Source organism: Erpetoichthys calabaricus, chromosome 3 (genome assembly GCF_900747795.2).
Source record: "Erpetoichthys calabaricus chromosome 3, fErpCal1.3, whole genome shotgun sequence".
Classification (NCBI taxonomy): Eukaryota; Metazoa; Chordata; class Cladistia; order Polypteriformes; family Polypteridae; genus Erpetoichthys; species Erpetoichthys calabaricus.
Window position 1 is genome coordinate 249,571,069 of NC_041396.2, and position 25,568 is coordinate 249,596,636.

General features: G+C 40.3%; 1 protein-coding gene across 1 annotated transcript in view; it reads right to left on the reverse strand.

Annotated features, from left to right (window-relative positions):
* ap1s1 (adaptor related protein complex 1 subunit sigma 1) overlaps window positions 1-25,568 on the reverse strand; it is an 89,892-nt gene that overhangs the window by 33,220 nt on the left and 31,104 nt on the right. Inside the window, 1 exon segment of the mRNA XM_028798009.2 lies at window positions 11,124-11,232. Coding sequence (XP_028653842.2) covers window positions 11,124-11,232 — 109 coding nt within the window.

Genomic DNA, 25,568 nt, shown 5'->3' on the forward strand with positions numbered 1-25,568 from the left:
AGACCTCAGTTTTCTGTACCAAAAATATGTTCATTAACCATACTTACCTGAAACATTGCCACTGTAGTGCAACTATGCTTTACTACTTGATATAATTAAATATAAAAAAGAAAGCTACTGAATTACAGTATCCTCATAATTAAATTAAATCCAAATATACAATACAGTATTTGAGCAGTAAGACATGAAGTAATTCTGTTTGTGTTGTTCGTTTTCAAAATCTAATTATTCTACATAACACACCAACAGTAAACTGACAGAAAAAATACATTATAGAAAAATATATATTTGCATTCTTACAAAAGTAAACTGACAGAGAAAAAACATGAGCCCCGTCCGGGTGCCACAGTGCCCCATCGCCAGCGAAGACACGTCAGTCTGAGCGACACAACCTGTGAGGGCGGTTCAACCCCGAAGTGGGTCCTACTATTTGTCCAGGGTCCAATCCGGCACCCTGGAACTCGTTTTTTCGCTCCTCCCCTCCTAGCGGCACCCCGCGACTTGCCTGTTTGGCACCTCCTCTGCAGGTTCCCTGTCCATCTGATTGTATCTGACGGGTCCGCTCGCACTGTCGTCTCCTCCACCGGCTCTGGAGCTTCCCTCTGCTTCCGCAGAGGATGACCCTTCTCTGGACGCGTGCACCCAGCTGCACATCCCTTCCTATTGGAGGAACCGGCACTCACCCCTCGATTCCTCCTATCACTCTTGGACGCCCAGACGGTCTGGGTCTGTGCATGGGAAACGCACAGATCCAAGCCCATCTGCGTCCATACAGAACGACGGGAGACTGTCGCAGGCTCGGGGCTTCGGGCGCTAGGACCCAGGGCACTCATCAGCCCCTGTCCTGCCTGCCCTCTCGATGTTGCTCCCCTCACCTCGCGAATAGCCTGCACCGCCGCATCCGCTATCGGAGATCCTCCTACTCGATACCGTTCTTTCGGATCACGGGCAATTTCGGTGGGCTCTCCTTTATGCTGTATGGGGTCGGTTTTACTTACCTTCCCCGCCGTACGACTCCGGCCAAAGGATCCAGTGACGCGTCCTTCCACCGCAGCATGCAGCGTCTGTGATGACGCGCCCGCCTTCACCTCCAGCTCCTGCAGGTCTGCATGGAGCGCACCGAGCATCTGTAACAGCAGTGCTGCAGCCTGAAGGAACTCCTCCAAGACACACAGCACTACTGGCAAAGACAGGAAGTCAGCCGGCGCAGAGCCTACCTGTCTGTCAGCCCCTTGCTTCGACTGCTTCCTGTGGGCCTCCTCCTCCGGCCCAATCGGGTCTCCCCCCCGGCACGGGACTGGCATTTCTTGGTCCTGCCTCTATACAGTCATTGGTGGGAACCCAAGACACACCGGCCAATCCTGTGCCTGTCACGGGGAGGGACTTCCGGTCCGCGGCCATTTTGGCTCTTCTCCTCCTGGTACGGTGACGAGCCGGCTCTTTGAGTTCCAGCGTCTCCCTCTCTGCAGCCTCTGCTGCTTCCTGAAAGCCCCGCAGAGCAGAGCGAGTCTGCCACCGACAAGGATCCGGGCAGCCCCTGCCTGCTAAACACAAAACACACGCGGCCCCACAGGGCCGGTTGCTGACAAGCAGGGAACTTACCTCCCAGGTCCCGTCTGCCCAGGGAAACATCCCCGGCATGGCCTCCCTCGACGCTGCGCCGTCCTGGGCGCCCTCAGCACACTCCCTGGAGCCTGCTGCACTCAGGTAAGGCCCGTCGATCTTCCGCCGCACCAGGAGAGAACCTTGTGACCACAGTCTGTTAACGGTCCGTGGGGCAAGACTTTCTTGCGGGGTTGTAGACACGCCGCTCCTGCGGCACGTGTGTGGGCGCACCTGCTGCGCCGAGCTGTCCACAAAATTATTTTTTTCTGGGGTTCCCCGCCTTGGAACAGGCGGATCATCCCATCTGGGATGCCATTGTGGAGACTGGCTCGGACACAGACAGGCAGACATGCTCATGTCACCCAACACACGCTTATTTACAATACTTATTATGTACAAATGTCCATAAGTGCCACAAACCCCAATCCTCCCTAAAGTCCAGGCCAACCACTCTGCCTCTTCGGACCGCCTTCTTCTCTCTTTCTTGCACCTTGTCCTGCTTCCACCCAACTCCAGCCTCGAATGAAGGGAGGCGGCCCCTTTTATCTGTACCCGGATGTGTTCCAGGTGTGCACCAGCAATCCCGCAGACACGCCCCAGTGTGGTGGAAATGCCGGCTGGCCTCCCGGAAGCACTCCGGGTGTTCCCTCTTCCCCCCATCACTTCCTGGTGTGGTGGAAGTACTGGGGTCCAGGGTCCTTCAGGCAGGGGGACGCCCCCTGGCAGTGACCACGGGCCCCTACAGGGTTGGGCTTCCAAGCCCTGTACCTGTGGCCCCCAATATAACCAGGACGGACGCCCCCTCGCGGTCTGGAGGAGGAATGAGTCCTCCTCCTGTCTTCCTGGGCGTCCTGGCCGGGCATGAACTCTGTCCGGGTGCCACAGTGTTTAAAATCACATTTCATGGCATGATAAGTTTGCTTCCAATCTATTTCCTAATAAGCTTTCAATTTCTACTTTTTTATTAGATTGATGCCTTTTGTATTAGTATCATCTGTCTATTTATTTCAGGTACAGTTAAGATACCAAACAGTATGAAGTTTCTACAAAGGGTCAAAATGGTCTTATAGTTGTTATGAATGCTTTTGTCTAATTAATTTCCAAATAAAGTACAGTAATCCCTCCTCCATCGCGGGGGTTGCGTTCCAGAGCCACCCGCGAAATAAGAAAATCCGCGAAGTAGAAACCATATGTTTATATGGTTATTTTTATATTGTCATGCTTGGGTCACAGATTTGCGCAGAAACACAGGAGGTTGTAGAGAGACAGGAACGTTATTCAAACACTGCAAACAAACATTTGTCTCTTTTTCAAAAGTTTAAACTGTGCTCCATGACAAGACAGAGATGACAGTTCTGTCTCACAATTAAAAGAATGCAAACATATCTTCCTCTTCAAAGGAGTGCGCGTCAGAGAGAGAAAAACAAACAAATCAATAGGGATGTTTGGCTTTTAAGTATGCGAAGCACCGCCGGTACAAAGCTGTTGAAGGCGGCAGCTCACACCCCCTCTGTCAGGAGCAGAGAGAGAGAGACAGAGAAAAACAAATACGTGCCCTTTGAGCTTTTAAGTATGTGAAGCACCGTGCAGCATGTCCTTCAGGAAGCAGCTGCACACAGAAGGTAGCAACGTCCCTATCGTCTAGGTGTGCGAACAGCCCCCCTGCTCACACCCCCCTACGTCAGCGCAAGAGAGAGAGAGAGAGAGAGAGAGAGAGAGAGAGAGAGAGAGAGAGAGAGAGAGAGAGAGGAAGTAAGTTGGGTAGCTTCTCAGCCATCTGCCAATAGCGTCCCTTGTATGAAATCAACTGGGCAAACCAACTGAGGAAGCATGTACCAGAAATTAAAAGACCCATTGTCCGCAGAAACCCGTGAAGCAGCGAAAAATCCGCGATATATATTTAAATATGCTTACATATAAAATCCGCGATGGAGTGAAGCCGCGAAAGGCGAAGCGCGATATAGCAAGGGATCACTGTATTTTAAAACAAGCAATGAATGAGCTGCTCATTTATAGGGTTTAGACGGCCTTCTAAAGAGAAAAAAGATGCAGAGAATTTACAAATGAATAATGTCAGATATGTTATTAAGACCCAGAGACATTTTTTTTATTCTCTGTAAAAGTTTGATTCCTATAATTTGAAATTTATTTAATATGTCATGAGCACTCTTTGTATTTTTTTGGTTAAGGCTTTGGATCTAGGATTTCAAAACCTGAGGTTGTAGGTTCAAATCCTAGTACTGACAATGACCATGAACAAGTCACTTCACTGTCCTGTGCTCCAATTGGAAAAACAAAATAAATGTAATCAATTGAATCTCAAATGTAGTAAGCAAAGTTTGGATATAATAATAGTAATAATAATAATAATAATAATATTATTATTAGGTTACTGGAGCTGCTTTCTCCTGAACATGCTATATACAATTGTCGATAACCAAAACATTCATGCATTACATCAACATTACAGGAGAGTGTAGGAATCAGTAGGAATAATGTAAAATGTAGGCATACATTATCATTATTAGATGTTTACAATTTGTTTATGTCATTCACTCAACTATAGTATTTCTTTTTGTGTTTTTTCATCAGTTGTATTTAGATCCCCTTTAAAGGCTAAAGATGCAAATGTATATACAATACAATAATACAATTTATTTTTGTATAGCCCAAAATCACACAAGAAGTGCCGCAATGGCCCTGCCTCTTGACAGACCCCCAGCCTTGACTCTCTAAGAAGACAAGGAAAAACTCCCAAAAAACCCTTGTAGGGAAAAAATGGAAGAAACCTTGGGAAAGGCACTTCAAAGAGAGACCTCTTTCCAGGTAGGTTGGGTGTGTAATAAGTAATGCACAGTTTCAGATGGACTGTAATGGGCAAATATATAGGCACCCCTGCACTTCTTTCAGACAATGCACCACTTTTCCCAGAAAAATGATGAAATCACAACTGCTTTGGTATTCACATGCTCATTTATTTTGTTTGTGTTGGAACAAATCTGATGTCATTCCACACAGAACTCCAGAAATGGACTGCACAAAATTATTGACACCCTCAACTTAATATTTGGTAGCACACCCTTTGGGAACAATAATGGAGATCAATTGATCCCTTAACTATAAATAAGTTTTTTACATCTCTCTACTGCAATTCTGGACCATTGTTCTTTTGCCAACAGTTGCAGGTCTCTCAGATTTGAAGGGTGCTTTTTCCCCCAACAGCTGTTTTGAGATCTCTCCACAGTTGTTCTAGGGGATTTAGACCTGGAGTAATTGCTGGCTACTTAAGAACTCTCCAGCACTTGTCTTAAACTATTTCTGGGTGCTTTTTGAAGTGTGCTTTGGGTCATTGGCCTGCTGGAACATCCATGATCTCTAATGGAGACTAAGCTTTCTAACACTAGTGGGCTCTACATTATGCTCCAAAATTCTTTGGTACTCTTCAGATTTCATGATGCCATGCACACAGTCAAGGTTATTTGGTCTTAGAAGCAGTAAAGCAACCCCAAAATATCTGTGAACCTCCACCATGTCTGACAGGGACCATGTTCTTTTCTTTGAAGGCCTTGTTTCATTTTCTGCACATGGTATAATGATGATGTGCTTTACCAGAACTATATTTTGGTCACATCTATCCACAGGACATTCTCCCAGAAGAAAATTGGCTTCTTCATGTAAGTTTTGACAACTCCAGTCTTGCTTTTTATGTCTGTGTTAGCAGTGAGGTCTTACTAGGTCTCCTACCATAGCATCCCATTTCATTCAGATGGTGACGGTGAGTAAGAGCTGACAAGGTTTTACCCTGTGTCTGCAGGTAAGCTTGAATTTGTTTAGAGGTTGACTGAGGTTCTTTATCTACCATTCAAACAATCCTTTGTTACAATCTTCCACCATTTTTTCTCTTTGGTCTACATCTATGGAGGTTAGCTGTAAACTTCCTTAATGATGTTGTGCACAGTGGCCATAGGAACATTAAGATCTCAGGAGTAATAAACTTGAGATTGTCTATGCTTTTCCACAATTTTGTTTCTCAAATTCTGGGACAATGCTTTGTTCTTCTTTCTCTTCTCCATGCTTAGTGTGGTACACATAGACACAAAGTCATCTTTACTCCATTTAAACTGGCTGCAAGTGTGATTTATATATTGCTAGCACCTGTTACTTGCTATAGTGAGTTTAAATACAAATGGTTGAAATTAAATTATTTCTTACACTTTGAAAAGGTGGCAATAATTTTGTCCAGTTCGTTTCTAGAGTTCTGTGTAGAATGATATCAGATTTGATTTTTTTCTCTGCTTTTTGTGTTGCTCCAATGCAAACAAAAGAAGTGAATATGAAAGCATTTGGAATTGCAACAATATTCTGAAAGAAGTGCAGGGGTACCAATATTTTTAGTCAGGAATGAGCTGGTACCCTACGTACAGTAGCTTTGAGCACTAAAGCACAATTTCTGTGGCTTCTCCATTATAAATTTAAGTGACACGATCAAAGACAAATGCTGTGGTATTGTGCATTTTAGATAACGCCATCAAATTGCAGGGAGGGTGGTCAGGTGTTTGGCTGGAATCACCTTTCAAGTTACGAGCACTGTGTCTGTGAGCTGGAGGTAGATGGAGAAGAATGGATAATCATGATGACAGCTATTACGCTAGAAAACTGCTGGTACGCATGTAAGAGTGCCAGTAATCAAAAGCAAAAAAATTGAGAAGTACCAGCTAACTTCAAGTACCGATGCAATGTATTTCGGACAGCAGAGAGAGTAAGCACACACGCATGTAAATGTAAACAATTTCAGAGGTCAGGGATGGAGCCCCCCTTTCAAAGTTTGTAAGATGCGAACGAATATTACAATGGAGTAGCTTATGTGGGACCTGTTAAGTTTAAACATATACTTTAGTACAATGAAGGGAGCATAGCAATATTCTTCTGTATACACAAGTAAATTAGATCTGAATTGACATGAATGCAAAGCAATGATACATATGGTCTTCTTTTGCTTCTGGGTACTTCTATGCAAAGATTCACTAATGTTGCATAAACATAACACTATGTATCCAACATTGCATATTGCCAAAAACATACCAAAATAATTAGGGATTATAGGTACCAAATGGTTTAAATACATTAGAGTTACTACATGGCTATATATATAAGCTAAGATATAAAGAAAAAAAACTGTAATAGATCCATAAATTCCAGTCCATTTGGATTAAAGCAATTAAGATTACTCGGTTTAAATCTGTCGTGCTGCTCAGACTCAGACATTTTATTCTTACTATCACTAAAACAAGAAACTTTTAGAGCATTACTGCTTCTTTCCTCACATTTTGTTTTATAACTTCAATGAAAAAGCAAATACATTAATTAAATTAAAAGCTTGGGACAATTATCTGATCTTCTAATCTTACTGTAAATAAAAAGATGTCAAAGGGTCTTAAAAATTTAAAACATTAAAAACACACTTCAAGGTTTACTAAATGTAATTATTAAATTTGGGTCTCAGAGTCCTTTCTTGCATCAGTCATTCAATGTGGAAATATGATTTAAGTCAAGTCAAGTTGGGGAGCATGCACTGGTACAGTGTGTTACCGCACCCACCATATGATGAAACAGATCGGGATCCCAGTTGGTAACCCCCCAGGCAGACACACGGTCCAGTCCCACCCTCTGGAAATGACCCTCTATCTGCCGCAGCCAGGTGTTACGTGGGCGACCCCTTGGACTGGTTGAGCCACTTGGGTCCCCAACAATGAGGATCCTACGAGCTGGATAACCCTTGGGGAATCGCACCACATGACCGTAGTGCCATAACTGACGCTCCCTCACAATGCAGGTAATGTGCCTCATTCGGTGCTCCATGAGCAACCGCTCATTTTACACAAAGTCAAACCAACGGTGCCCAATGATTTTCTGGAGAGACAATACCAAAGGAGTCCAGTCTTCGTCTCAGGTCACTGGATAACATCCATGCCTCGCAACCATATAGGAAGACAGGAAGCACCAGGACTCTAAAGACTTGGACCTTCGTCCTTTTGCATAGATATCAGGAGCGCCACACACCCCTTTCCAGTGACCTCATGACTCCTCATGCTTTCCCAACTGAGTCGAATGCTTTCCGAAAATCGACAAAGGCTGCAAAGAAACTCTGCTGATATTCATGTTTGCGCTCCATGATAACCCTCAGCGCCAGGATGTGGTCAATGGTAGACTCTTTAGGCGTAAAACCAGACTGCTCTGGTAACTGTGAGCAGCAACGAGAGCAGGAGATCACTCTTCCCTTTCCAGATAGGGATGACAAGTCCCGTTTTCCAGTCAGTTGGGATGATGCCAGTCTCCCAAATGGAAGCAAAGATTGCTGGCAATGCCAGAAGGACAGCCTTACCACCAGCCTTGGGAAGCTAACCCCTGACACCACAGTTCCCTGCAGCCTTGCCTCCCCTCAGCTGGTTCACCACCTGTGCAATCTCGTAAGAATGGGTGGTTCACAGCTAATTGAAGGATCAGCCTCAAGAATCGTGGACCCAGAGACATCCAATGTCATAGCCGGAGGATCAGCTTTGAACAGCTGCTCAAAGTAGCCAGCCCAGCGGGTCACAACTGCAGTGTTATTTGTAAGGACCGTTCTATTAGCCGCCCTGATTACGACTCTCTATGGAACAGATTTGGATGTGCATAACGCTTCAATTCCTCTGTAAGCAGGACATGGGTCTCTAGACCACAGATGGTGTGTCACTTGCTCACAGATTCCTCTAATAAACGCCTGTTTATCTGCCCTCAGAGCACTCACAGCCATCCTACTCAGTTCCCGGTACAGAACAGAGTTGCCATTGAGCCGTGTGCTGCGATTCCTCCTGATGATATCCAGGGTGCCCTGTGAGATGAAACACCTCTTTCTGGGAACACCGGTAACATCAACACCTCAGCAACCTTCAGGTTCTTGTCACGGAAGGTCTCCCACATCCCATTAGGATCAATAGTCGCACCAAAATCCGCAAGTTCCTCACACAAAGTGTGTGCAAACTCGTCAGAAACAGCCTGGTCTTGGAGTCTGGCCAAGTTCAGGCTCATTATCCTAGTAGGTGGTAATCTGCTGGACCTAAGATGGATCTTCAGAGTAGCAACAGAAAGTCTGTGGTCAGAATTCACAAACTGGGCACTTCTGTAGACCCTGCAGTTTTGCAAGAACCTCCAGCGTCTGCCAATGAGGATGTGATTGATCTCCTTCACCGCACAACCAGTATTGGAGTACTACGTCCAACGATGCGGCTCAGGGCACTGGAATCAGGATCCAGCGAAAAGTCAAGGAACATGGAACCACTTTCACCGTGGTCACCAGACCCATGGGGACCAAGACAATTCTCATTGCCAGTGGTTGCATTGAAGTCACCCATGACCAGAGGAGTGTCACCTCGTGGGCAACCATCAACCACTGAGCGAAGTTACGAATAAAATGTCTCCCTCACTGAGACATCATACGTTTCAATGGGGAAAACAAGTGAATGTGAGATGTTGATGTGTACCTTGAGTAACACTTAGGAAACCATCCAAACAGTTCTTACCCATTAGGGAACTATGTTTTATATCATGTAGAACTGTTTTCACATCAGTATTTTGATAGAGCACTGAGTTATAGGTGAATGTAACTTGAATGCAGAAGAATGCGTTACATGAGCTGAAAAACACTCTAAATGGTAAGAAGTGTTATAGCTGGTTCATCAAACAGAAACTGATCTACACAGTAAAGTTCTGCAAGGAACCTACTTTCACATGTGATACAAGTGGTTTCAACACATAGAAGGTAAAGAACACTGAGTAATGCTCCACTTCAGTTTTGCCCAATGCGTTTCAATGGGGAAAACAAGTGAATGTGAGATGTTGCAGTGTACCTTGAGTAACATTTAGGAAACCATCCAAACAGTTCTTACCCATTAGGGAACTATGTTTTATATCATGTAGAACTGTTTTCACATCAGAATTTTGACGGGCCACTGAGTTATAGGTGAATGTAACTTGAATGCAGAAGTACGTGTTACAAGAGCTGAAAAGCACTCCAAATGACAAGAAGTGTTACAGCTAGTTCATCACGTAGAAGGTCTTATGTTGAATGTTTGTGTTCTGCCTTATTTCTTCTTATCCTTTATCCTTTTTTTTAATTATATTTTATTTATATTTTGACATCGCAGGGACTGCACCTAATTTTGTTGTATTTGTTACAATGACAATAAAGATATTCTTCTTCTATATTCTTCTTCTATTCTTATAGAAACTGATCTACACAGTAAAGTTCTGTTAGAAACCTACACATAGGCACTGGCTTTGTCAGATAGCAAGTTACGTAATTAGTTGTCAGAGTGCTGGAAGCCTGCAGTACTTCTGAAACTTGAATTTGTCATTACCTGCAATTAGAAGTCATGTAAACGAACATCCTCAAGTTTGACATTCCCTCCAACTAGAAATCTAGTAATGTGTGGTCAAGCTTTACAAAGCCCAGACAATAATATCTGAGCTATTCCTTATAGACTGAATATGAAACAATTCTACTAAAAGGGACAGGGAAAAATGAATGCAGCTGAAGCTTTTAATAGTAATGTATATTCAGTAGCTTGTAGTCAATTAACTACAATGATATCCATTACTTTATGACTTTGACATAAAATAGCTGAAGGAAGTGTATTTTCTGCATTTTGTAACTACCTGCCCCTTCCCTATGTGGTACCATAAATACCTTGGGAAAGCACTATCAATTTACTTTACTAATTATTGTTAGTGTATTTATTGGCCTAGCATATTTTTATGCTTCAGTTTGCTGACCCTGTGCTCCCCCAAGATGTTTTTATACTTTTTATTTAATCCACACATATATATCGATACATAAAAATAATGCAACTAAAATGTTGTGGTTCCTACCCTCTGGTGCTCTGTCTCCGTGTGCAGCTCCATCAGTGAACTCAACTATCACTTAAATCTGTTGCATTTAAATCACTTTAACTGTAAATGTACTTCCTTTCTTCTGGAAGAACTGTACTAATCCTCCTAATACTACAATACTGTCATTTCAGGTTTATCTGCTATATTCATTATTTGTTGTTCTTTATTTACTATACCCTTAAAGACTAATATTGTAACATATATTTTTTTTGGTTCTTTGAAATTACTGCTTGAAATTGTCCTATTTGTTTAATATTCTTTAAATTCTTGATGACACCATTGCTCATTGGGTTTGTTTTTCTTTAGAGAAATATTTGAACATACAGTATATATTATCACACTACCGTTAAAAAAATTGCCCGCAAAATGTAAAAGTTTTACAAACTAAAAGTTCTATAAAAATGCATTATTTAGTCAACACTAGTGTGGACAGTAAAGCTCTAAAGGCTTGGAACCCCTTAAGCAACATATAAGTTTTAACATTTCTGGCATTCACTATTAAGTGTTTTTTCCCCAGGGAATAATCTCATAATATATATGCTCATATTTAAAAAATGACATGTTATGTTTCCTTTGAATATTATACTTACACTTCCAAAATATTTGTCTAGCAGTTCCACAAATCGATGAATGACCTCTAGAGTAATCAGCTCATTGTCTTGGTCCTCCACAGCACAGCAAAAATACAAGCTGGCATATCTGGAATAAAAATATGACATTAATTTGCAGTGGTATAAAACAAGCACTTGCGATATTTGTTTTTTTTTTTCTTTTCTTTAAAGTTTAGGCCAACCATGTCTCATCCTTTGCAGTGATAGAATTTGACTTGATAAATACTGCCACCTACTGCCACGTGAAACCTTTTTCAGTATATTTACTCAGCTAGTGGAAAACCTTTAATACTGCGTAACTAAACACTGACAATGAGAGAAAAACATTATTATGCAACTGAACTAATGTAACTCCTGTAAAACAATATACAGTAATAATAAACTACTGAAAAGAATGAAGACTACAACTACAACTGCTTTTAAAAACAGTACAAGCAAAAATCTCATAATGCATTAGTTGAGAAAAACCCAGGACATACTTCAGAAATACAGAAGATACATAATGAGTCCTTTAGACCAACTAATTAAATGCTAGCACTGTTATAAACAGATGAGGATATCAACCCTTTCTTGGATGTACAATATTGAGATTGCTTCTAGTTGAACAGTATTTTCAGCTTAGAACAAAACAAGCCTAAATTCATTTCTACAATGAATATAAACAAGAGCCACCTGGAAAGAATACTGTTCAATATCCAGCAATGGTGCATTCTACAGTAAGAGAACATTTATTATATACTCACAAATGAAGGTGCAACAAACCTTACTGCTAACAAAAACCAGTGTCCCATAAAAGCCTCATGACTTTAGAAGGATCAGAAATACTGTGTGTCTTTTATTTTCATTGCATAATTAACTTAGCAATTAGAGACTTTTACATGTTTGTATGATTAGAATATAATCTCTGATGCTTAATAGAATCAACTACCAGAATATACAAGACTTAAACCTTGTCATTATCAGGAAGTTCCAGTATGAGAAAAGTGGGATACAGTTTGTTACAGTGGAGCAAAGGCTTCCCATGAAAAGTTAAGGGTGCCTCGTAATCTATCTTACTAAACCACAGTTAATATATGCACGGTGGACGCACCGAGGCGCATGCGCACTGTGGCCTTGGCACCCGCCCCAGAGTCCAGAGTCAAACGCACGCATGCGCGCTGCGGCCTTGGCACCCGCCCCAGAGTCCAGAGTCAAACGCAGCGGCTTCCCAAAACATGGCTGCGCCTGCCTCAGAGCCAAACTCAGCGGCTTCCCAGAGTCAGTAGGTGGCGCCCAAATAACACAACGTGCTGCGCCGTGGCGCCCGCTTCACAGTCAAACGCAGTGGCTTCCCAGAGTCAGTAGGTGGCGCCCAGACAACACAACCTGTACAGTCATGGATACAAACAACGAACGAAGGTGCCCACACAAAGAAACCGCTTTAGTTCAAATAGGGTTATTGAATTAAATGGAAACTTTACCATGCCTACGACCTGTGAACTACACCTGAGGTAAAGCGTGCACCGCATATACCCTCCATGATATTTCATCACGCAGCGGCTTCCCACAGAGGCACATATTGCGCCGTGGCGCACGCCCCAGAGTCAAACGCAGCGGCTTCCCAGAGTCAGTAGGTGGCACCCAAACAACACAACCTGTTCACTACACTCGCTCTAATCCACTGTGCCAGTAATATAGATCACATAACGGTCACAGACTCAAACCCAGCGACTTCCTTGATCTCCTGCATATATTGCAGAAAAGGGATGTTCCAATTATACAATGATATACTGTTTTGACAACCACAGCCCCCCTCCCCCAACCTAAACCCTGTATATTTACATTGGAGTTTATGTGATAATGCATACATTATGACTGAAAAAAAGAAGGGGCAGAATGATAGTGCATTAGCATTGCTGTTTAAAAGTCCCAGAAGGTCTGAAATCTTGGCTTGGTCAACATATTTACTAAATTCTTACATTCTCCCAGTGTATGTGTTTTTTTCTCTGTGCTCCCTGTTTTTTCCCCTTACATTCCAAAGATGAGCATGTTAGCTTAACTAGATTCTCAACAGGTAAAGCATGTGAGTGTGAGAATATATAATTTGGGAAAGTAACTATTTGGTAAACAAATTAGTTTGGTGGACTGAATTGTCTACTCTCATTTGTCAAATCTCTTATGTTCTGATTAATAGATAGATAGATAGATAGATAGATACTTTATCTATCTATCTATTAATCAGAACATAAGAGATTTGACAAATGAGAGTAGACAATTCAGTCCACCAAACTAATTTGTTTACCAAATAGTTACTTTCCCAAATTATATATTCTCACAATATTAACTTTTAGTGAAGTATCTGATCTTGTGGAATGGAGAGTGGACCATTGTTAATATCTATTTACAGATACCAGCATGGTATCTGACTGGATGTAGTTTTGCTTCAGCACACTGATCGATCAGCTTGGCAGTTCAGCCTCCAAATCCACCCATAATCTTCAATCCATTTTTGCCATTTAATCCTGTCCTTTTCACTCATATCTGCAACTACATTCAGCACTTACCTCCTCTATCAGTCATCTTCTTTTCTCCCTTGGAAACACATCGTTTCACAGAAATCCAGTATTTGTTCTCTACTCTTTACTATGTTTAAGTCGTACATCCTTTTCCATTGTTTCTCTAATGTCTTAGGATCTCATGGCATCCTCACATTTATGCTAAATATCATTTTTAACAATTCAAGATATTTAAGATGCACTTGTCCTTTGGTTAGGTGTGATGGTATGACAAGTTGTTATCATGGACGTTTATGGTAGCAGATAGATGAAGTTTGGGTTTCTCATTTCTTACATAGAATATATCCTTTTTTTTTTTGTTTTTGCTTTTATTGATACTAATTTGTAATAAAATAAAGTGATGAAGCCATGATCACTGTAGTCAGTTTTGCCATGCTCTCTAATAAACTGATAAAAATTAAAAATGCCCCCATCCCCTTCTCCAAATGGCTGCCACCCCATGTAAGGACAGTTATTTTTAGCATACATACGTTGAAATAAAAAAGTGATAATGGCATTATTTTTTTTTATCCTGAAAGCACCAAAACGTCCAAAAACAAATCCAAAAGAATTATACATGTTGCAATTAAGGATTATAGCCTATGCAAATGATTACTGCAGCTGACATACTGGATAATTGACTTTCAGGTTAAATTATTCAGGAAAAAAACAGCAACAATTAACTTCCTCTGCCCAGCACTTTTTGACCAAACTTTAGTCCCAGGGTAACAAATAAGATCATATTTGAGAGAGGTTGGGGGAGGGACACATCAGAGACTGCTGCAATTTTCTTTTTACAGAAAACCGGCTGATCCCCCAAGACACTGCAGGCTATGATACAGCTAGCATTTTTTTTCTATCTAGTACAAGGAACGGGTCCAACTCTTTACGTGAAAGTAAAGGTGTTGTTTTATATTAAATAAACACACTTCACTGCATCTGGAGTGTTTCATTTTCAAGCGCCATCCATTTGAACTCCTCAAGAGAGTTCTTTCTAGTATTTTTGTAATTGCTGTTTACAACTCACTGGAAGCCAACACCAGCACTACACTGAGAAATCTAAGAGGCCCTTAACATATGCAAGAAAAAATGCTTAATAACAGAAAAAAGTCAAAGTTTTCACCAATAAGCACTCACAGCAGTCCAGAACACGTATGTATTCCACTTCAATCTTTGCAATTATAAACATATCTTATCTGACCGAAATAAAAAGCTTTTAAAAGAAAAGTCCTGGATGGCTGATATGGGTGGGGCAATACCAGAAAAGGTATTTGATAGGCCGCTTTTATGAAACAGTACATTGTGATGTTTTACTGTGCCACAAAAATAATATGATATAATAATATGATATATTGTGAGGGTAGAATTTAGGGGTAACTATTGACTCTGACCTGAATATTAATATTAATCAGATTACTAGGACAGCATTTTTTCACTTAAGAAATATAGAAAAAGGTAGACCTCTTATAACACTGCAAGACGCTGAGAAATTAGTTCATGCTTTTGTTTTCAGTCGACTAGATTACTGTAACGCACTCCTCTCAGGATTACAAAAAAAAAAACATCAATCGATTGCAACTACTGCAGAATGCAGCTGCTAGAATCTTAACTAGAAAAAGAAAATCCGAGCACATTTCTCCAGTTTTGATGTCACTACATTGGATGCTGAAGATGGCGCTGACTGGGGTGGCTGGCCGTCTGCTCGTCTCTCAGGTCTATGTTTTAACTGTGTTTTTATGTTTTAGTTTATCCCAACGGCCACTGTCCTATGATCTTGAGTCTTTACTAAACATATTTTCTGGCTTGCTTTCCTCTCAATTTTCATCTCCTGATTGGATTTTTTGTGAACCTCCACCTTTGTTTTATTCATCTCCTGACTTCATCACCTGGATGCCGGTGTTCACCTGTATCAGTGAGTTGAATGCCCCTCGGAGACGCAAACGCACCCGCCGCCGTCATGGGAAAAGAGCCAGAATTGCTGTTAAACAACGTCGACTCAAGTCCCAGAGCTTTGATTCCCGATGCCTGCGAGTCGTCTATGACCCATCTTCTCCTGCTCAGGACTCCATCACTGGTTCATGGGCGCTGGACACCGGATTTAATTTCTCCATTTCAAGGCAGCATCACTTTTCCTCGGCCTGCAATCGAGTAGTAAACACTGCTAATCTTTGCACGCTCACCCGTGCTCATCCTGCAACAAGCTCTTCTACCTCTCAAGGCTGCTCTCTTGAACGTGAGATCAGTGTCTAATAAAACTTTTATTCTGCAAGACTTTATTACCTCAAATAATCTGGATTTCTTCTTCATCATGGAGATTTGGATTTTAAATGGTGACTCTTCTCGTTTTACTGACATGACTCTAACAGGTTATTCATTTTTAAACTCTCCTCACCTGACTCGTCGTGGGGGGGGAGGGGGGGGGGGCATTGCCACTATTTTTAAAAGTATGTTCTTGTGTTGGAGCCTTACAAGGGGTCCGTTTAGCAGCTTTGAAGTTCAACTTTTTGAAGGGTGCAGCTCCACTTCTCTGCTGTTTGCCGTGGTTTATAGACCTCCTGTAATTAATGATACTTTCATCTCTGAATTCTCTGATCTCTTGGCTGATATCACCCCCTCTCATGATAAAGTTTTTATTGTTGGTGATTTCAACATTCACGTCTGTTGTCAATCAAAACCTTTGGTCAATGACTTTTTATCACTTTTGAACTCATTTGATTTTATACAGCATATTAATACGCCAACCCACTCTCTCGGTCACACCCTTGATCTCGTTCTTACTCGTGATATTTCAGTGAATAATATTGATTTATGTGATGTTTCTTTTACTGATCATTTTTCTATAATGATGGATCTGAATATTACTGTTGATGTCCCGACTAATAGCTGTCCCCCACGCTGCTCGCGCTTTTTAAATTCTTCTATTATATCTGATTTTAAAACCATTTTCTCTACTCTTTATGTGCATGACCAAAATAATGGTATTGATGATTCTGTCGTAAAATGTAACTCTTCCTGTAAAACGATTTTAGACTCAATTGCTCCGCCCAAGATACGCTGTAATAAGGGAAGACATGCTACCTAGTGAAATGAAAATACACGATCACTGCACCGTGCCTGTCGAACTGCTGAATGGCGTTAGAAAAAAGATGGACTGATCGTCTCTAAACAGATTTTTAGGACTTATCTTAACTTCAGCCTGGAAATTGAAAAGAGAACGAAACAAAACTTCTTTGCCGATTTAGTATCTCGTCACTCAAAGAATCCTAGGGTCTTATTTAATTCAATTAATGCGGCCATTCACTCCCACTCTGCGATGGGATCAAATAGCATTGTTCATTTATGTGACCAGTTTCTAGCATTCTTTGTCAGCAAAATCGATACTATCCGCCGTGGCATTGTTCTAACAGGCTATGAACTTCCTACTGTTAATCATGACATTGTCTTAGAATCCTTTGATCTAGTCTCACTTTCACAGCTAAAAAGAACTATTGACACCCTTATACCAGCCCCTAGTCCTCTGGATATTGTACCACCACGTCTCTTAGTGGAAGCCTTTGATGTGTTGGGCCCACCCTTACTAGCCATCATCAATGATTCTATTATTTTGAGGGTTGTGCCCTCATTTTTTAAACAAGCTGCAGTCCGTCCCCATCTAAAAAAGGCATAATTAGATCCTGGAGTTTTAGCTAATTTTCGTCCAATTTCCCAACTGCCATTTCTGGCTAAAATTCTAGAAATAATTATTTATAATCAATTGGTTGATCACCTTAACTCCAATAATTTATTTGAGATATACCAATCTGGCTTTAGGCGTTATCATAGTGTTGAAACGGCACTCCTGAAAGTGTTCAACGACATCTCTCTTATTACTGACTCAGGTGATGCGGCAGTCCTTGTCCTCCTTGACCTGTCTGCTGCCTTTGACACCATTGACCATGAGATATTGCTGTTGCAGCTTGAACATCTTGTTGGGCTTAAAGGGGCTGCTCTTAACTGGTTCAGGTCATATTTAACTGGTAGACACTTTTCAGTGACTTTTAATTCATCTTCTTCATCTACTGCTCCTCTTAAATATGGTGTTCCTCAGGGATCCATTTTGGGTCCTATTTTATTCTCCATATACTGTACCTTTACCCTATTGAAGCGATTTTTAGGAAATGTAACATTTCTTTTCACTGCTATGTTGATGATACTCAGGTTTATATTTCTGTCTGCAACTCTACAACAAATCAACTCCACAACTGTCTGTCTGAACTAAGATCCTGGATGGCTAATAATTTTCTTGATCTAAATCAAAATAAAACAGAGGTACTTATAGTGGATCCATCAGCTAAAGCCCAAATTGGTCTTGGACTTCTCAGCTGTTTCTCTGTCTTTTCCAAACCTCAAGTCCGCAGTCTTGGTGTTACCTTTGATAGTAACCTCTCTTTTGAGAAACAAGTAAATTCTGTAGTCAAGAGTTGCTTTTTCCAAATTCGTCTATTAGGTAAGATAAAGCCTTTTTTATCTTCTAGGGATCTTGAGATAGCTACTCATGCATTTATTTTTTCTCGCCTCGATTACTGCAACTCGCTGTATTCTGGGATTAACAAATCCCTGATACACAGGTTACAGTTGGTTCAAAATGCTGCCGCTCGCTTTCTGGTTGGGGCAAGAAAGTATGACTCTGTTTCTCCTATTTTAGCTTCTTTATACTGGCTGCCTGTCAGTTTTCAAAATGATTTTAAAATCTTGCTGCTAGTTTTTAAATCTTTACATGGGCTTGCTCCTGCCTATTTATCTGAACTGTGTGTTTTACATCGGCCATCTAGAGTGCTTAGATCATCTGGTCAGCTGTCTCTGGTTGTCCCTCGTACCAAGTGTAAAACCAAGGGGGACAGGGCTTTTGCAGCTGCTGCGCCTCGCCTGTGGAACTCTTTACCTCATCATATAAAGGAGTCGTCTACAATTGAACTGTTCAAAACAAGATTAAAGACTCATTTCTATTCACTTGCATTCCGTGACCTTCAGTAATACTGATGGTTTCCTCTTTGTGATTATATAACATTACTTCTGTTTTTTTATGTATATAACATTACTTCTATTCATTATTTATTTTATTTTATATTCATATATTTTATTTCTATTTATGTTTTATGTTAATTGTTTTGTTTTTCTTTTATCCTATTATTGTAAAGCACTTTGGCCACAGCATTACTATGTTGTTTTAAATGTGCTATATAAATAGACAATTGACATTGGTTACCTGTATCATTTAGAATTGACTTTAAAATCCTGCTTATGGTCTACAAAGCCTTAAATAAACTCGCTCCATGTTATATTTCGGAATGTCTTACACCTTACACTCCAAATCGTAACCTTAGATCTTCAAATGTGTGTCTGCTTAGAATTCTAAGAGCTAAACTTAAAAGAAGTGATGAGGCGGCCTTCTGCTGTTATGCACCTAAAATCTAGACTAGCTTGCCAATAGAAATTCGCCAGGCTAATACAGGGGAGCACTTTAAAAAAAAAAACCTATTACTTTAACATGGCTTTCTCATAGCTTCACTTTAGTTTAATCCTGATGCTATGTATATTCAATTAATTATCATTAATTCATGACGGCTTCAAAATCCATACTAACCCCTACTTTCTCTTCTGTTCTTTTTCTGTGGTGGCGATCTGTACCACCACCACCTATTCAAAGCACCTTGATGTCCCTACACTGATGGATTACACAGCCAGAAGTCCACATGACCGTCATCATGAAGTTCTTCCATGAGAACCCTGAATATAATGAGGACTGATTGAGGTCATTTATGTTAGGTAGAATGCCTAGAGAGTGCTGGGTGGTCTCATGGCCTGGAATCCCTGCAGATTTTTTTTTTCTCCAGCTGTCTACAGTTTTTTTTGTTTTTTTCCATCCTCCCTGGCCATCGGACCTTAATTTTATTCGATGTTAATTAGTGTCCGCTTATTTTAAATCTTATTTATTTTGTCTTTTTTCTCTTTCTTCATCATGTAAAGCACTTTGAGCTACATTGTTTGTATGAAAATGTGCCATATAAATAAATGCTGTTGTTGTAGAAGTAGGACTAATAAATTACTAGTGGTTTACCTTTAAATAAAGCATGAAGTTTTCAGTTGGCTAGACTTACAGGTGTCTATAAAACAGTTTATGATAGTTTTTAACTTAAGTTGCTGACATTGCAAGACTCTGCTGAAATGAACTATTCAGCCCTTCAACCCCTTGGTGTAGTGGAAATTTTTTCTGTATTAGTGCTTATCCTGTTTTACATCCTATAAATGTAATTGTCCAGCATTTAGCTTTTGTACTCCTCTCCAGCTTCTTAATTGCAGTAAATATGTGAACCCAAAACGCTCAATTACATATTGCCTTTCTGCTACAAAATGTCAAATGCCTTTCAAAAATAACTAATTGATCTTTAATTAACCATCCCACCTAACTGCACCCATCAATTAGTTACATTGATTATAATACAAAAATGAAGGTCAAAATGACCCAATATAAAGTTTTGGATTTTTTTTCTCTACATAAATCCCTGTACCCTATTAACAACTGACATGCATGATGTTGATAATGTGTATTATTAGTGTACGTGTGTGCCTGGTGAAGGTGTTTTCAGTGGGGGTAGTGTTTAGGAGTTTGTTTTGGGCAAAAAATCAGGCCGGGACTCCACAATAGCCAGCTTGCATCAAACCACTGGGTCAGTGCCAATACAGTAAGTACATCTACATAAGTACATGTATATTGGCTAAGCCTACTTATTACCTAGACTGAATCAATGCAACATAGGCAGTCTATAGTTAATTCAATACAGCAATATGGCACTTGAAAACTAACCAGCACTGCACGTATAAGTTTTCCTTGTATAAATACCATGGCCAGTGTTAAAAACAAAGATAATTTAAGGAAAAAAGACAATTTGATCCTGATTGAACCAAACAATTATGATGTATTTTACCGCTATGCTCTTATACTGAAACCAAGTTTACAAGGCGGCTAAAAAACGGTTTCACATTATACACTACAGCCACTTTGCTGACTAAAACCCTGCAATATTAAATAATCACAAACAAACAACTGCAAATTTGACTGAGGCATTTGCACAAAAGAACACAAATGTTCTTTTAGGAAAGAAAAAGCTTTATCTGAGCATATCTCGCATTAAGTCAAATTTATGTAATCTCTTTCTGATTGTAGATGCATGCACCTTGACACCAACATTTCTAAGAGTTATCTGAAGAAATTTTGTGGATCTAAGAGTCTTCTTCAAGTATCAAATGGTCATCTCTTGGGCTGAATTTTCTGGGCCAGCCAGTACTTGACAAACTAGCATTTGTTTGAAATCTGCTTCTCTTGCAAATTATTTTGTTTACAGTGGAATGACTGATTTTAAATAAGTTGGCAATCTTTTTAAATCTGTTAACAGACTCATAAGAATCTGTCAACTTCTTTCTGAGGGCCTTTGAGAGCTATTTGAGAGGGAGCGGAAGCAGCCGAGGCACAGAGCAGCGGCGTTTCCCATAGGCACATAGCTCTTCGCAAACACCCAAGTAAGTTCAACTGAAGTAAAGCCGACAGCTGACCAGGAGAAATAAATGGCAGTGAGAAATCAAAGTCGATCGCTCAGCGGGTGGTAGAAACTTAAACCCGAAGGTCTGTTAGTGATTCAGCTGAACGTGGAAAATGCAGAAGCACCGAAGTTACTACAAGAACGGAGAAGATGATATCAGCACTAAACGTAAGTTCTATCTGCTCTCTGCCCGCTGAGGGCACATTTATATGTTGTGTGTCCTGCAGCATGTACAGTTCAGGTTTTCTGGCCAACAGTGTAGACAGCTTCACCTGCCAAAAGTGTTTAGTTAATTTACAGTTGGTCTGGAAAATACGTGAATTGGAGGACCGTGTTAGGAACCTGATAGCAATTAGGCAAACTGAAAATTGGATCGACTTGGTTTGTTTAGACAATTCAGCTACTTCTGATTCGGCTTCAGTCTCTTCAGGTCACACCATAGTCAGTGCGTGGCCGAAGTCAGCAGCACCAATTCAGCCACAGGGCGAGTGGGTAACAGTATGACAGGCGTCTAAGAAGCCAAAATTTAGTCCCTCGGTACCCAGGTCACCAATTCGGACCCAGAACAGATTTTCAGCACTCCGCAGTGCACCTGTGGAAACCGAGAATAAGAAAGTGCTCATAACTGGCAATTCCATAGTGCGGAATGTTAGAATTCCAAACTATGTTAAACCAGCAGTTAATGTTAAATGCCTCGCAGGGGCCAAGATTTTTGACATAGAGGCCGCACTGGACCGTGTCGCCAACGAGTTAGTATGTCGGCACTAATGATATTTATTTACAGCAATCTGAGGTATTAAAGAGGAACTTCATCTTTCTATGCACCAAAGCTAAAAGAAAATGTTGGAATTTAGTTGTATCTGGCCCCTTACCAAGATTATATAGAGGGGATGTGATTTATAGCAGATTGCATTCCCTTCACTGTTGGCTAGAAACCTAGTGTGCAAATAAAAGCATAGTGTTTGTGAACAATTGGGATGATTTTTGGGAAAGGCCTGGGTTTTTCAAAAGAGATGGTCTTTATCCTAATTGGAGGGGATCTTATGTATTATCCCAAAATATGGCAGCAAAACTGCCTGGCTGACTGATAAGAGCACCATCCAGGCGGCAGTCATGTGATCTTAAATCACAGGCTGTTATTTATCCCACCTGTTACTATTCTGAAGCTGTTACCCATAATCCCTGTTGTGAGGCATCCAGTAAATTTAGTCATGATGCAAACCTTAAATTACTTGATAACCAAAAAATAATTAGACCAAAGGATAAAACCAGACCATCCACCAGGGGCATCTGTAATAGAAATTTACTTCAAATTAAAACAAAAAATATATCACCAATTCAGAAAGAAGCATGCAGTTTTAAATGCTGCTTATTGAACATTCGCTCTCTTGGCAGTAAAGCTGTTTTGGTAAATGATATTATATTAAGTACAAAATCTCATCTGTATCTTCTCAGTGAAATCTGGCTTAGTAAATGTGACACTGTCCCTCTAGTTGAGGCATCACCAGATGGATACTCGTTCCTTCATAAGTCTAGAGATTCTGGTCGAGGAGGAGGCCTTGGAATAATTCATTGTAACAAAATGCAAATCACTTCTAAAAATTCAGGCGACTTTACATCCTTTGAGGCATTCATTTTAAATATTAAAACAGATTCCAACACAATTATGGTGCTAGTCTACAGACCACCAGGGCCATATTCATTGTTCATGACTGAATTTAGCAACCTTTTATCTGATTTGGCTATAAATTATGATCACAAAGTACTGATGGGGGATTTTAATGTACACATTGATGTGCAAACTGACACTTTTAGCAAATGTTTTACTTATTTGTTAAATTCAGTTGGATTTTGTCAGATTGTCAAAGTTCCAACTCATAATCATAACCACACATTAAATTTAATTATAACTTACAAAGTTGAAATTCAAAATTAAATATTACTCCATTAAATGAAGTTAATTCCGATCACTACTTAATTACATGTGATTTAGTCCTGCCCTTGCCAACACACTCACAGATTAAAACAAAGACAGTGCGACATCTAGATTGTAATTCTGCTTCAAGATTTATAGATACTTTGAGTAAGTCAAGTGTAATTGTGGAAAACCATTTAGATGAGTAAACATCAAATATAAATGTGGAAAACAATTTAGATCAGCTAACATCACATTATAATGTGACCTTGAGAGATGCTCTGGATGCAGTGACTCCCCTTAAAATTAAAGTGATCAAAGCACAATAGAAACTCTCCCTGGTTTATTGAAAAAACTCGAGCTCTTAAATTGGAGTGTCGAAAACTGAAGCGCAGATGGAGAACAACAAAGCTACATGTCTTTCAAATTGTATGGACAGAGAGTGTTAAAAAATATTTAAAAAGCTCTCTTTAAAGCTCACTCAGAATACTATTCTACAATAATCAATAGCAATAATACAAATACTGTTTAGAACAATTGCTAAACTAACAAATGGGAATTCAGATCTACAGTGCAAAATACCAACAGATATTAGCAGTACAGACTTTATGAACTTCTTCAATGAGAAAATAAAAAATATAAGATCCCAGATCTCAGCATCACAGTACAAACTGCATACTAGCTTAGCAGACCCTGCCTCACATTGCATTCAGCACTTTAGTAATTTTAATCCTGTAACTGAGCAGGAAGTCTTAACTTTAATTTCTAAAATGAAGCCCACTACTTGTTCCCTAGATCCAGTGCCAACAAAACTAGTAAAAAGTGCAATGGATGTTCTTGCAGCGCCTATTCTAAACATTATCGATAGTTCATTATTGCATGGCACAGTACCTGATGCCCTAAAAGTGTCAGTAATTAAACCATTACTTAAAAAGTCAGACCTAAACCCACACATACTAAATAATTATAGGCCTATTTCAAATTTACCCCTTCTCTCTAAAATACTTGAAAAAGTAGTCGCCAATCAGCTTCAGTCACACCTTACGCATTACAATTTATTTGAGACATTCCAGTCTGGTTTCCGCACTGGTCATAGTACACAAACGGCACTAACGCGGGTTGTAAACGACATTCTGATATCCTCTGATGAAGGAAACTCCACTGTAATTATGTTGTTAGATTTAATTGCAGCATCTGACACCATTGACCATTCTATTTTACTGCACAGGCTAGAAAATGATGTTGGGCTTACAGGCACTGTGCTCGCTTGGTTTAGATCTTATTTATCAAATTGATTCCAATATGTACAGAAATGTGCTGACAGTACTCCATCATTATACACAGAAGTGAGATTTGGTGTCCCGCAGGGCTCAGTACTGGGACCTTTACTGTTTTCACTTTACATGCTTCCACTGGGGTCTATAGTTAAGAAACAATGTTAATTTTCACTCATATACAGATGACACCCAGTTAAACCTAACATTTAGATAAAATGAAGTTTCTCCGATGTTGTCTTTAATTATTTGCGTTAGTGAATTAAAGGAGTGGATGGATGAGAACTGCTTGTCATTAAACACTGATAAAACAGAGATGTTAATTGTTGGAGGGAATGATACTGATCATAACAATATTTTGTCATCATTTAACTCAGTTGGAATCACCATTCATTTTACTGAATCAGCCCGCAATCTAGGAGTTATCTTTGACTCTAGCATGTCATTTAAAGTGCATATTACAAAGTTGTCCAAATCATGTTTCTTCCATCTTAAAAATGTTTTATTTCTAGTAGGATTGACTACTGCAATGTGGTGTTCACTGGATGCTCAAACTGCTCTTTATACAGCCTACAGTTAATCCAAAATGCGGCTGCAAGAATTATTACAAGAACAAGGAAGTATGAACACATAACTCCAGATCTTAAATCTTTACACTGGCTCCCTGTTAAGTTTAGGGCAGATTTCAAAATCCTCCTTTTAACTTATAAAGCATTAAATGGTCAAGGTCCGGCTTACTTATCTGAACTTATCATGACTTACAAACCAGAGCGCACATTAAGATCTCAAGATGCCGGTCTGCTTATGATTCCAAGGATTAATAAAATAACAGTGGGAGGTCAAGCTTTTAGTTACAGGGCCCCTAAACTGTGGAATGGTCTGCCTGCTACTATAAGAGATGCCTCTTCGGTCTCAGCTTTTAAATCCCGGCTGAAGACTCACTACTTCAGTTTAGCATATCCTGACTAGAGCTGCTGATTTAATTGTACAGACTGCGTCTCTGTCATTAGGCATTAGCACTAAAACATAAGTAACATGATAGTTATAATTTGTTACTAACCCTCACCTATTCTGTTTCTCTTCTCGGTACTCAAAAGTGGCACTTGCTGCCACGGCCCACCTGC